General features: G+C 36.1%; 1 protein-coding gene and 2 long non-coding RNA genes across 5 annotated transcripts; 1 reads left to right on the plus strand and 2 right to left on the minus strand.

Annotated features, from left to right (window-relative positions):
- Positions 1-3,866: 3,866 nt before the first annotated feature.
- Positions 3,867-8,239, plus strand: LOC126607888 (uncharacterized). 2 transcript variants are annotated; one of them, XM_050275594.1, is made up of 3 exons: positions 3,867-4,138; positions 4,434-5,051; positions 7,411-8,239. In XM_050275594.1, the coding sequence occupies exons 2-3, from the start codon at positions 4,705-4,707 to the stop codon at positions 7,877-7,879; spliced, it is 816 nt and encodes a 271-aa protein (XP_050131551.1). In that variant the 5' UTR covers positions 3,867-4,138; positions 4,434-4,704; the 3' UTR covers positions 7,880-8,239. The 2 variants fall into 2 exon arrangements, with proteins under 2 accessions (XP_050131551.1, XP_050131550.1); XM_050275593.1 differs by having other exon boundaries at positions 3,867-4,134.
- Positions 8,240-8,254: 15 nt separating this feature from the next.
- LOC126607890 (uncharacterized) lies at positions 8,255-13,712 on the minus strand. 2 transcript variants are annotated; one of them, XR_007617723.1, is made up of 3 exons: positions 13,504-13,670; positions 12,953-13,141; positions 8,255-8,790 (listed from the first exon to the last, which is right to left on the minus strand). It is a non-coding gene; the product is annotated as an uncharacterized LOC126607890 (long non-coding RNA). The 2 variants fall into 2 exon arrangements; XR_007617722.1 differs by having other exon boundaries at positions 12,953-13,712.
- Positions 8,833-11,338, minus strand: LOC126607891 (uncharacterized). The gene is made up of 2 exons (XR_007617724.1): positions 11,101-11,338; positions 8,833-9,079 (listed from the first exon to the last, which is right to left on the minus strand). It is a non-coding gene; the product is annotated as an uncharacterized LOC126607891 (long non-coding RNA).
- Positions 13,713-14,046: the final 334 nt, after the last annotated feature.

A 14,046-nucleotide genomic window follows, 5' to 3' on the forward strand; every position in this document is an offset into this window, starting at 1 on the left:
AAGGAATCTTGCATTGTGTGTTTCCTTGATTCTAGTGTGAGCTTGTGGGGAATAGAACTTGAACCCTTTAGATTTTTCTGAGTATCCGACAAAATAACAAGATTCTGTCCTTGAATCCAACTTTCTTTCTTCTGGATTATAGAACCTAGCTTCTGCCTTGCATCCCCAAACGTGGAAATGCCCAAAACTAGGCACCCTTCCATACCAAATCTCGAAAGGTGTTGTTGAAACGGACTTGCTCGGGACCCTATTAAGTATGTAATTTGCAGTTTTAAGTGCTTCTCCCCATAAGAAACCTGGCAGCTTGGATCTTGACATCATACTCCTCACCATTCCAATTAGAGTCCTGTTTCTTCTTTCTGATACTCCATTTTGCTGAGGTGTGCCGGGAGTTGTGTATTGAGCCACAATGCCTTGCTCTTCAAGGTAGAGAGCAAAGGAACCCTTTTGTTGTCCAGCCTCTGTGTACCTGCCAAAATATTCTCCTCCCCTATCTGATCTAACAATCTTAATGGTTTTACTCAATTGTTTTTCTACCTCAGTCTTAAAGATTTTGAAGCATTTAAGGACAACTGACTTTTCACTTATGAGAAAGGTGTAACCAAACCTTGAAAAATCATCAATAAAATTGACAAAGTAACTGTTTCCACAAATTGTTTTTGTTGGAAAAGGGCCACAAACATCTGTATGAATGATTTCAAGTAACCTCTGACTTCTTTTGGCCTCAAAATTTCGAAAGTTAGTTAATTTTCCTTTGTAACAATCAACACAATCAGTTGCATCAGAAAAGTTAAGTTGTGGGATCAAGTTTAATTTTGACAACTTTGAAATTCTGTCCTTTGAAATGTGCCCAAGTCTTTTGTGCCAAAGAATGTAAGGAGTGTCAGCGTTTAGCATTCTTTTAGTGCTTGTGTTCAAAACATAATGTTCATTAAAAATCACAGTGCACTTTAATTGCCACAGATTTTCAACCAAAATTGCAGTCCCTAAAATAGAGTCAAAACAGTTATTTTGAAAAATTTCAAATACTCATCATCACCTAAAAAGGAAAAACCAGTTTTCACAAGTTTAGAGGCTGAAATCAAATTTCTTCTCATCTTTGGCACATAAAGTACATCATTTAATTCCAAAACAAAACCTGAAGATAATTTCAATTTTACTTTTCCAACCGCTTCAACTACAACTTTAGTCCCTTCCCCCACAAAAACATTGAAACAGTTGAGAACACATTCTTTTTGTTTTTCAAAACCATGCAGTGAATTAGTTATGTGCACTGTGCAACCAGTATCAAACCACCAAGAATTAAATGGAACTTCAATCAAGTTTGACTCAACACAGACATTAACTATCTCTTTCCCATTAGCTCTCAGATAATCCTTAAACAGTTCACATTCCTTTCTTAAATGACCTCGAGTTTTGCAGAAAAAACACTTGAGTTTAGCAACGTTTTTAGTTTTAGGTTTAAGATTGTTAGATCCTTTAGAAGATTCAAATACTTTAGCAGATGCATCAAACTTATCATAATTCTTGGAAGGTTTAGAGAATTTACCAGAGATGTTTCTAGGATTTGAGAACTTCTTCCCTTTTCCTCCTTGCACGAAATTCACAGTCTCAACATCCTTGCCTCTTTCTTGCTTTTGCCGAGTTTCCTCTTGAACACATTGTGCGATAAGCTCATCTATATCCCAACTCTTGTCTTGTGTATTATAAGACACCTTCAGTTGAGAATATTTGATTGGAAGTGCCTGGAGGATCATAAAAACCAACTGTTTTTCTCCAATATGGACATCCAATGAGTTCAATTTCTCAGCAGCATCGGCCATCTTCATTATGTGGTCACGAATGGAACCAGTACTATCAATCTTATAAGTTGTCAGTAAGGCCATGTATTGGCTGATTTCAGCCTTCTGAGACTCCTTGAATTTCTTCTCAATTGCACTCAAATATTCAGCAGCTAATTCATGTCTTTTGATGCCCCCACGAACTGTATCAGTCATGCCACTTTCCAGGATGGAAAGTGCCACCTTGTTGGCTCTCATCCATCTTTCATGATCTGCTTTCTCTGCTCTAGTACTCTGATCTGTGATTGTTGGTTTCGGAGTATCAATGGCAATGTCATATTCATTGATAGTCAGCAGCAATCCAATGTCGCGTCTCCACCTCTTGTAATTACTTCCTCCAGTGAGAATTGGTATGTTGGCCAAGTTCAAAGTTCTCAATGATATTGCAGATACTGTCGATGAAATCACAAACATGAACCAATTAGGTTCCTGATTTCCTTTTGCAGATTGCACATCATAACTTACATCAATAATTCATACATATAGACTTAACAACTAATAGCTGATAAGCATACATAGAAAAACTGACTGCACAGGTGAAATATGCAACAATAGACAACCAATAGATGCCTCATGCATAATCCAAGAACGATTTTGATAGCAAAATAAAACGATCATCAGAATCAGCAGATCATAATATTACGTGATATGGGAAAATTATAACCTCATATGTGATTGTTCATCCATTACTTATGAATTCCTAACTGGTAGTTTTAAGAACCCAAACAGAAAACTTCGATTTAACCTATGCATCAAAATAAGTATGCTAACACTGATAAATCAACATAAATCATTAAACATACCTTTGCAAAGGGTTTTAATTTGAAATTGCACAGCGGAGATAATCATCCAAATTGAAATTACCAGTTTAGTGATTTATGGGAGAAAACACAGAACAAAACTAGAGGAATGCTTTCTGTAATTGAAAACCCCAAATTGGGAGATAACCCCAACCAATAGTCTTGCAGGAATTCCAACGAAAAGGGTCTTTTGGAAAATTTAAACGATAATATTTTTTAAAAACCCGTTTTGTCGTTATTTACAAAAAACTATATACCATAACCCGAGTTCGATTCCTCTAGATCACAACATAAGGCATATTTATTCATAATTTATTGAAGCTTTTGAACCCATTGATTTTAATAACAGAATTCATAAACATGTAATCATGGCTCTGATACCACATGTTAGATAAACATAACCAATGACAAGTTATATGAGCTACTGTTATTAAAACACAAGTCATCGTTCATTAAACTAATGTATGGAGAAAACCGTACCTGCCGATGAACCCGAAGAAGCAGCCATATTCGAAATCTGCAGTAAAACCGTAGTGTGCCTTCTCCTCTCTTCAGTAATCAAAGCTCTTAACTAATAATAGGTCTTAGTCCTGATCATCGAGCATACATACTGCGAGAGCAGAAGCCACTATATATACAACATAATCTTAGCCAAATTCTATAAGGATTTCCCTATTAAAATCCATATAGAAAACTGATTCCTATCCAACAGTGGTTTAGTATCTCTGTTCCTTAAGTATTACAGAACAATATGGATTACAAATCCAATTCCAATGAGACTTCCTATTAAGTCTTGAATTCAAAAACTAAATACAGTCTCATACCAATGCTCATATTCTTACATGGTCTTCCTCCATTTGGCCTAGCCGCAAGTGTGCCTCTGCCGTGCCAAGATGTAGGTGATTTTTCTCGCGTTTCTAAGGTGCGGGCTATTCATGCAGACGAAGATCTAAGGGCAGAGAAGGGACGAGCTCACGAGGAGAAACGGTCTAGCTAAAAAATTCGAATTTTTTGTATTCGGTAAAGTATCTTTTGTTGCGGTTTCCTATCCGGCCTGAAAAATGATGGTCCCACGCAAGACAAATAGGGGCATTTCATCATTATACTGTGCTAGTGGGGAGAAAAAACAAAAGAGAAGAAATAGTAAAATAGGGGCAAAATAGTCATAACAAACATGAGCATTTCGTATTTTTACACAAATAGAAATTGGCCAGACCGACGGTGTAGATCTAAGATGGAACCACCGGGAAGGACTCACGTGAAAACAGTTAATCGGCTTAACAATTCCCGTTGCCATTGGCTTTTTGCGTTTGGAATTTGGATCCCCACCACCTCCACGGCTCCACCGCTCCACCCCTCCACCCATCATCATCATCGTCATCATCACATTTTCGGCAGACATTTTACACTCGCTCGCTCACTCTCTCTGCCTTTTGGGCCTGCAAAAAGCAAAACCCTTTGATGAATCAATCATACGCTAATTAGTATCACAAGTAGGTCGATTTCTTTTCTTTTTTTCTCTAATAATATCGTCATGATTTCCCTTTACACGCCAATCAACTTCCACTTTCTTAGCTCGTACTCTAAATTCTGATGCAGTTTTCATGTAAAAAATGCTGGTTTTTGTGTAAATTTCCATTTTTTTACAGCCTTGATCTTGTTTTTATTTATTTATTTATTAATGTTTTTGTATTTATTTACTCGCAAATCCTAGTTGGTGTTCTTTTCAGCTGCTAAGTTTGACTTACTGGCGACACTTTTTCTTGTTTTCCTTGTTTCATATCCATTTAAGGTTCTTGACCTTCAACAATTTGCTTTCTGGGAAACTTGGAAACTTGGAAAATTTCATCAAAGCCTGCCGCAGACAGAAAAAGAAATTCAAAGTGTTTTTCCTTAAAAGGGAGTTATTGGTTTTGTCGGACAAGACAAAAGGGGTTGCAGATTGAATTCTCAGGGAGATATTGACCAAAAAATAAAGGGAAATCTCAGATAGACAGGGACATTGATTGGTGCATATAGATATACAGATATGGATATATAGATATATCCATACACCAAGAAAGATGGGTTCTTTCCCAGGTCATGTTCTGCCAGGGACATTGTTTTTGGTTATTGGGGTGTGGCACGTATGGCGCTCGCTGGTGAGATATGTATCCAACCCCAAGTACTTTCGGGTACATGTATGGAACCCGGTTCCCGGTGTTGATGGGAGGCTTAAGTATTTTGAGCTTTATCTTATAGCAGTTGGTGCTTTCATTGATATGTGTATTGAGCTTTTGTATTCGACCCATCTCAAGTTCTTTGTTAATGGAGTCTTGAACCCTCATCACATGAATGATTTCGAGCACTCGGGGATGCTTCTAATGTTCTTTATCTTTGGGGTTATCACCCTGATCTCACAGGAGACAAGGTATGATCATTCTCATTTGATTTTCTTGATTGCCAGTTTCTTCGTTTTTATGTCATCTTGTTTAACAATCTTGTTTGATTCTTCGGAAATGTCTAGGATTAGATAATTAGCAATAAATCCATCGATTTTTGGATTTTAAACTTTTGAGACTGATGAACTAGCTGCTCTGCTTGATTAAGAGTGATGCATTGTTGACCTACTCAAGTGGATGTTTCAATTGCACCGAAAACAAAATAACAAAATGAGGTCACATCTAAAAGTTTATTCCTTTTTGCAGCTAGGACTAAGAGGCCTTTGTATCTAGGCTTCCTCTGTTTCTTTGGCAACGTAAAGATTTCAATTTTGATGGCATTTATAGAAACTCACTAGCAATCAAATCTGTAGAAGTCATAGTACTTGCATATTGAGATGGCTGTTGCAACTGTTTATATTGGGTGGGGAAATGAAATTCCATAGGAAGTGAATAAGGAGCTGCATTTATATAGGGATCTATTTGGATCATCTGGTTTTGTGCCTAGGTTTGTTACTGTTTTTATTATTTTGTTGATATTGGTTTGACATAATTTGTCATGACTGTTACTGGTTTTTTTATTAAGTCCATATACCCAAACTAAGAATTTCACATATTTAGTATTTTCCTTGTCAGACTTTAGTAAACTTGAACCCCCTACTCAGTTCTGTGTAACTCAGTTGGCTTCGAGTTCCTCTGTGCAAATGGAAAAGAGGGCCAAATTAAAAAGTGAATGGCTACCATTGCTAAGTGATCCTAATGTACTAAAAAAGTTCTCAAATGCTGCTCACAGTCAAATTCCTGAGAACTGTTCTGGAATGTCGGATCATTTCCATAAATTCAAGTTTGTAATAGGAAAAACTTGCTTTAAGAGAGTGAAACAACTGTTTGTGTCTGACATTTTTTTGTTGCTCCAGGTAGTTGCCCTTGAGCTTTTGGTTGTGCACATTATGAAATGTCTGATCCGTTTATAATTGCCTGCAATCTCAGACATTAAATATTGCGAACATTGTTGATTATGAATTCCTAAGAATTTATAAAATGTTGACGTAAGTAGTACTTTTAACTCATGAAACTTAGATATATTTCAACAGACATGCCAAAGTTTTGTATTTACTCACCAGGATAATTCAGAGTCAAAAGCATTGAAAATGTATACAAATAAAGAGAGAGATATTTGGTGATATCATTTGTGTTTTCTGGAATTGCAGTTGGTAAGGGCATCCAAAATGTTATTCTTTGGTCAGGTCCAAGTCCCATCTCCCTTTCCATAGTCCAGTTTGCTTGTTGGAACGTGAGGGGTCTTATTTCTACCCTAAGCTGATGGATATGAGAAAGCTTATTGCTGCTCAAAATCCTGATTTAGTTTATATTGTTGAAACTGGGGTGAGATTGGTTAATGCAGATGTCAGTTCTAAAAGTTTTATTTGGATTACTCTATGAATAACTAGGGTAGTCACAGTCTGGGAAGATTCAGATTGGCTGGAATCATTTAACCATGAGGTTTTCAAAGCACGGTGATTCTGACCAATGCAGCCAATTCCAAGACATTCAGTAGAGGCTTACAATGAAGTTAGAGGCTTTAGTGAAATAGTCGCTGGTTGAATCAGTGCTGGGATTGCACTCTTGGGGGATTGCATCGAGGAGTCTTATTTAGAAGATCTCTGCTCTGCATAGATTTTCCTATAGCTACGTGAATTTCTTGCCTCCATTTATGTCGGATCATTTTCCCATGTTGGTATTAGGCTGTAACCTTAAGCTGAGAAATATGCTTTGAAGTTCTCTATTTTTTTTCTCTGATAGGGGATTTCTAGTTGGGCCCCCACTTGTAGCAAAGGTTCAAGGAACCTTCATTTCCAGATTTCTAGAAGCTCTTGCTAATCGAGGATGAGCTGAAGAAGCTGCAGTAGAACCCAGGTCCATGATAATTTGCAGCAGCCTGTTTTTGCCTTCAGATTGACTCCATTTCTGCGAGAGTGTAGCAGAATTATATGATTTGTTGCTATATTATTGCTGCACACCAGTAGGATTGCGGTTTACAGTTTAAACACCTCATTAGGCGGCTGAGGATGTTCTTCTCAAGCATTATTTACATTAGGCCTTTAGCTTCTTGTTGCATTTCTTTTTATTATATGATTTGTTGTTTACATTTTAATGTTGGAGACTACAGTTCAATATTGATACATTGCGGCAGTTATTTTGACATTGTTGCCATAGGAGGGGTGCTTTTTGCACAATTTTTTATTGATTGTTAATTTTAACCGTCCAACACTATTTTTGGGTCTGTTATGGAATAATCTTGTAGTATGGCTAATTTTTTTTCCTTCTCCTTTATTGTCTTGCAATTAGATTTCTTCCGATGCCCGAAGGAGCTCTTTGTCTGATTGCTGCTACAGCATTCTGTGCAGAGTACCTTCTTTTCTACTTTCACTCAACAACTCATAAAGGCCTTGAGGGGTATTACCACATCCTCCTTGTCCTCCTAATCGGGCTTTGCATAGTATCCTCTGTTGCCGGAGCCCTCTTACCAACCAGCTTTCCAATTGATTTATGTAGCGGTATTGGCATAACTCTCCAAGGCCTCTGGTTTTATCAGACTGCGTTCACTCTCTATGGCCCCATGATGCCAGATGGTTGTGGGCTCAAGGATGATATGGTCTCATGTCATTCTGTCGACAGTGAGGTCCGGGGTGAGTTGCTTGCAAACTTCCAGTTCTTTATCATGGTTCTTTGCGTACTCGTTGCAGTTGTGGGAGGATATGGTTTTGTTGCCTCAAGATTTGGGCATTCTGATGAACGGAGCTTGCGTGCAGTATAGGATGTATTGGTTGAAGATCGACAAAGGGTTTGTCAATGTTTATTGTACTGTTTTTGGGGCTGTCGAAGGAGGTTTTAAACGCTCGAAATATGGACTATTAGATTTAGAAGCAAATGGAGATATGAGTGGTGGAAAAAGTGGGCATTCATAACAGCAAATGGAGATTTTTTGTCAATAATGAAGAGGCCTTTGTCCAAGGTCATGTTATTCCCTATTTTTCTTATTACATAATTGTGGTTCATATGTTATTTTTACTAAAAACGAAAATTCAAAAAAATAATAAAAAAAATTCTAAATTGTTGTAAAGTTGACAATATGTGTGCAGTGGAATAAAATAAATAAGACACAATATTTACGAGATTCGTCAAGTGTGCGTACGTCCTCGGGGCAACAGTAGTATTTTCTTTCATTATTTAAAATAATAGGAGTATAAAATAACTCGCATTATTTTCTCTTTTCTCTCTAGCCTGGCTCACTGGTAATTTCTTTCGCATCTCTCTTCTTTCCTCTTCTCTTCCTTTCCTCCATATTTCCTATATATGTTTTTCTCTCGTCTCTTTTCTTCCTTCCTCCGTATGCTCTTATCTAGGGTTGGGCACAGGCCGGGCCGGCCCAATTTTGAAGGAACTGGACCGGACCGGAGTTTAAAAGAAATGGGCCAATCTGGGGTGGGTACAACAGATTTTAAAACAGGAACTGAACCTAACCGGGTCTGTTTGAAACGGGCCGGTTTGGGTCGGTACAACAGGTCCTCATTACTTGTTTTTTTTTTTTTTTTTTTTTTCTTCTGATTTTGATATAGAGCTCCAGAACCCAGTTCCAAATCCAGGTTGATGGTCGGCGCAATCATCCTTGATCATGTGCTTGATGGTCTACGACTCTAGCGCCACCGCCTCCTCGACCTCGAACGACTTGACTGTAAGATTAAACTCATCAAAATATAAGTTAAGAGATTAAGCTCATGAACCACAAATTTATATAAGTATTAAAATCACAATTTAATAAACACAATGACATACTAACCCGTAAAAGCAGCAGAAGAAGAAGCCAAAGTAGACTTCTAAATAGTGCACCTTCTCCTCTCTTGCAAAACCAAAAGTACTCAAACTAACAATAGGTCTTAGTTCAATATTGAGCATATGTTTTGTGAGAACAGTGGCTTATGTTTTTATACTAAACATAGATTGCCCTATTACAATCCTACAAGGAATTCAAGACCAAATCCTTGTATAAGTATGAGTTCTATTCTCGAGCCAACAATAGAGTTTCAATCCAAACCAAAGTTGAATTAACTCTTATAAACACATTAAGACCTCTTTGTACCAATCTAAAATAACAATGATTATTACTAAACTGTAAGAATCACACTCATACTCTAACATTCTCCCACTTGAGTATGATTCACAACAGTAAATAATCATCTCAAATTCAATATAAAGGTGATCACATAAGTCATTCTTCAACCACACTAGTACATAGACACAACCAGCTTACATAAACCAAAACAATGAATTTATAATTGCCTCTGCAACACAATATACAGATTTAACTTACAAATCACAATGTCCAGTTTGTGTTCATAGCAATGTATCTAAGCTCAAAAGTAAACCAAGACGTCTACTCCCACTCATATAGCCACCAAATCTTTTGGATAACAAAAGCTTAACCTCACATACAACTTACCTATGCATTTTAAAGTATTGAACTTAAGAATCTTTTCTGTTACATCGCAGAATTAACTCAAAAGTCACAACATACTTAATTTGCACTTTGTAATTATGTGAACCAATATAGCAAAACCAAACCAATTTGCTCCCACTTATCTAGGCCATACTCAACACAACCAAGTTAAGTAAAAGATGTGGTATAGCAACTATATTAACTAAAAAATCATTCCAATACAATGAATGACTAATCAGAATCCATATGGAAACCAAATTCATTTCCTTTTGAATGCTAACCGACATAACAGGATCCTTCTCATTACTTAAACAAATTAAGTAACACAAATAATTCAACCAAATGAATTATAATGGCCGGCCTAACTCTTAGCCTTATGCTTACATTCGAACATATGATTCTCCCACTTAAGCATAAGCAAAATGTATTGCACAACCAATAAAGAAACCAGAGATATGAACCAATTGGTTCCTGATTCCTCACCAATTGCATAATCTCAGTTTAGTCATATACACCTAAACCATTATGCAAATAGTCTATGTATCAAAAGATAGTCACAATCCATTCGGAAAAACTTATCTCACATAAACCCAAAATCACTAGTTTCAACAATGATCAAAATCAGAATAGCAAGCACAATATTTTTGCATTCAATTTGATCCTAACTAGTTCAATATCTAGTTCAATATCCATCGAGCAAGATCGACCAAATTTTGATAATTTCTAGATATATATCACAACAACATGTCTTGATTAAAACGAGATAATCAAGACCACTATTTGTTCTGGAGAACTCAAAGTTCATCTTCCTCCCTATTTGTGATTTCAACCAAAACATAATAGCGGAAGCATGCATCATAAATGAAATCACAAATATACATATACAACAAGCATGCATCTTAAACTCCTTGATTTTCACAATACAATATTAAGCACATGCTTTCTTATGAATTCATAAATTAAATCAATATGCATTCGGCAATGTCAATTTGTGTTGTACATAATAACTAAGGTGACGGTAACCCAAATTAAAATTCCTATCGTGAATTCAATGTCAACACCACAAGAATGTACACCAAACAAGTCTATATATGACCCCATAGAGGGTATATAAATTGAAAACCTAATTTATTTATTTTCAAGTATACACCATGAATGATATAATATGCCAACCATAAATCATGTGCCCAAAATAATGAATAAATCGCATACTCAAAAAGATGCATATATATGTTTACATATACTTTTATAATAATGAGAATGAAATCACGACCATTAGAAAAGCCCAACTTTATAGCCGCAAAAATTCACTTGAGGCAATCAATAAAACATATCAAAAGATGATTTCAAACATCTCACATAAATCACAAGTTGGCATCTATATAGGGATTTCGAGTTTAATCATGCCTTCACAATATATATAAATAAACAAGCATACTCGAAATAACAAAAGCCCTAATTCATCATGCTCTAACTCATCACACTATAATCATGCATATAAGAGAACAATTAATCATGCATGAAACAGTGAAATGAGTTACCCGAATGCATCACTGGACCCGTATTAGTCAACCCGACTGAGATTCCTCGACTCCACATCAACGAAACAAACTATCCATCAATGCTTGAGAACCATCCATGCAGATTGCCTTCACTCCAGATTCACATGGATCCTGTAATATTGCAGATTATTGAAGTAAATCTCTAGTGTTACAAGTTCGCCGAACCAAAATCATCGTCAAAAGTTATCGGCCCGTATCTCGTCAACACAAATTCCCGTAAAAAAAATTATGAACATTAGTATCTCTTAGAATATGTTAGACAACATATAAATGTCTTCAAACCAAGAAACCTCAAAACCAATATTTCATAATTACAAATACACAAGTTACATCAAGATAATCCTTATAAAAATTACAAATAATAGCTTCTTGCCTCAAAACCGACTGTGTCACATGCATTAATACTTTATTAGTCTAATATCAAACCATTAATTTAATAACCACAACAAATAAAAAGGTTAATTATTAGACTAACCATTAGATGCATCAAGACACAAAACCATGGCCTCCAATATCGACATATGCAATTCAATATATTGACATATGTACAATAACAATTCTATTAATCCTAAGATTTATACATGATAACATAAGTTGACAATAATCCAAATTAAAAATCTTCATACCTTTAATTCATTGTCAACACCATCATCAATTATATACATATTTGTAAGCAAGTCATTGGAGAAAATAATGACAGCTACATATCATTAATCTTATTATTTTCCAGTAAGATGACAAAATAATTATTTGCTTTCCGATTCATAATGGAATATACATTTTGTAAATGGCTAAAAGTTTATTGTCGCAAGACTCATTGTAGGCAGTCAATAAAACATCTACCTTATATATTCATTTGTATGTGTTGCTCCATAGCACCCACAAGCTTTCATATTTGACGAAAATTAATATCACGGATTTGAACCGTATAAATAATACATGATATGTAGTCAATTCTATTAATTCCAATCCAAACTTGACATAAATCAATCCAATTGAAAATCAATAATTGACAATAAGAAGCGTGTTGTTCCATAAATTATATATACCAAGATCCCGATATGAAATAATACGCTCAACCATTTATACTTACGAAACTTGTGTATAATGCCGCACACCATATTTATAATCGAAGTCTATCAAATTGAATTGATTCATTATCCTTTCATTCGTTTGGCAGCAACATGCCAAAGTTACAAGACTATATGCGGCAAACATGATATTCATTACAAGAAACTCAATTCAAAGTCCAAAATTTCTCACAAACTAAGCCTGAACCCTGCTAATTTACCGTCACGTATTTTGCTCTTTTAATTTAATACTTTCAATTTGAATTCAAGAGCAAAAATCTTAGGCTCTGATACCACATGTAAGATTAAACTCATCAAAATATAAGTTAAGAGATTAAGCTCATGAACCACAAATTTATATAAGTATTAAAATCACAATTTAATAAACACAATGACATACTAACCCGTAAAAGCAGCAGAAGAAGAAGCCAAAGTAGACTTCTAAACAGTGCACCTTCTCCTCTCTTGCAAAACCAAAAGTACTCAAACTAACAATAAGTCTTAGTTCAATATTGAGCATATGTTTTGTGAGAACAGTGGCTTATGTTTTTATACTAAACATAGATTGCCCTATTACAATCCTACAAGGAATACAAGACCAAATCCTTGTATAAGTATGAGTTCTATTCTCGAGCCAACAATAGAGTTTCAATCCAAACCAAAGTTGAATTAACTCTTATAAACACATTAAGACCTCTTTGTACCAATCTAAAATAACAATGATTATTACTAAACTGTAAGAATCACACTCATACTCTAACATTGACATCCGAGCTCTTGAGGGTGATCTTCTTCGACGAAATGGTTGGTGGCGGTGTTAACGATGGTCTTGAACAACTGGTACTGTAAGAGAAGCCCCAAACAAGCAACCTTTTTCAGCTTTGCTTCTCCGCAGCTGCAATGGCCATCAAGTCATCAAAGTCTTTTGACTTCCCAAGTACTATCTCGATCTAAAACCAAAAGAATAAATCAATATTAACAAAATGGAATACTTGGTAGGGGACAGGAAGAACAAGACTCCAATCTCTTGTCATGAATGTGTGACCGTAAAGTGCTCGAGTTCAATATTCTGGGAGTGGGTAATCTGGGAGTGGGGGATCTATACAATCACATAAATCCTATTAGAAAATCAAGCAAATCCCACATCAAAAATACCCCCCAAACCAAAACCCATATCAAAAAATTCCCCTAATACCCCATAAAAAACCAAACATCCCCAAACAAAATCCCAAAACCCTCGAGAAACCTAAATCAAAACCAATCTGGGCTTTTTAAAAGTTGGCAGCAAGATTGCAGCAAGGGGCTCATTGACCTTAAATTCTTAACATCGACAAACTCGTCCTGATGGCGGGTGGGAGGGACCTCGATCGACGCTGGAGATGGTGGTCAAGTGGTGGGTAGGATGGACCTCGATCGACGAAGACGGGGACGGAGTGTAAGTTTAGGAGAAAGAGACCGTGAGGGAGAAGTCGAGAGGCCTGAGAGTGAAGTCTGGAGAATTCTATGTAACCTAAGAAATAAACGGTGGAGATTTAATCTCCCTATAATGAACGGGGGAAACGATTTGGGCCGAGGGCCCGTTTTCTCTAAAACTCTCATCTTATAGGCAAAAGATTATTATAGCAAAACAATTCACTTTACAACCTTTCCTCAAATAAATAGTGAAATACTATGCATGAATAGTAACCCATCTCTTTTTCTTCATATGAATAGTAATTCATCTGATTTTTCGTTGGATGAAAAGTAATGAACTATTCATGTGGGCCATCCACATATTATATTACAACACTCCCTTTGATGGCCATACGTCAATTTTTGTTGCCTCTTTAAAATCTTGATATGTTTTCAATGCTTC

This window comes from Malus sylvestris, chromosome 16 (genome assembly GCF_916048215.2).
Source record: "Malus sylvestris chromosome 16, drMalSylv7.2, whole genome shotgun sequence".
Classification (NCBI taxonomy): Eukaryota; Viridiplantae; Streptophyta; class Magnoliopsida; order Rosales; family Rosaceae; genus Malus; species Malus sylvestris.

Excerpts from the sequence above, each read along its gene's own strand:
- LOC126607888 (XM_050275594.1), top strand. The coding sequence starts at position 4,705 with ATGGGTTCTTTCCCAGGTCATGTTCTGCCAGGGACATTGTTTTTGGTT. Across the intron at positions 5,052-7,410 it reads CTGATCTCACAGGAGACAAG|ATTTCTTCCGATGCCCGAAG; the intron begins GTATGATCATTC and ends TCTTGCAATTAG.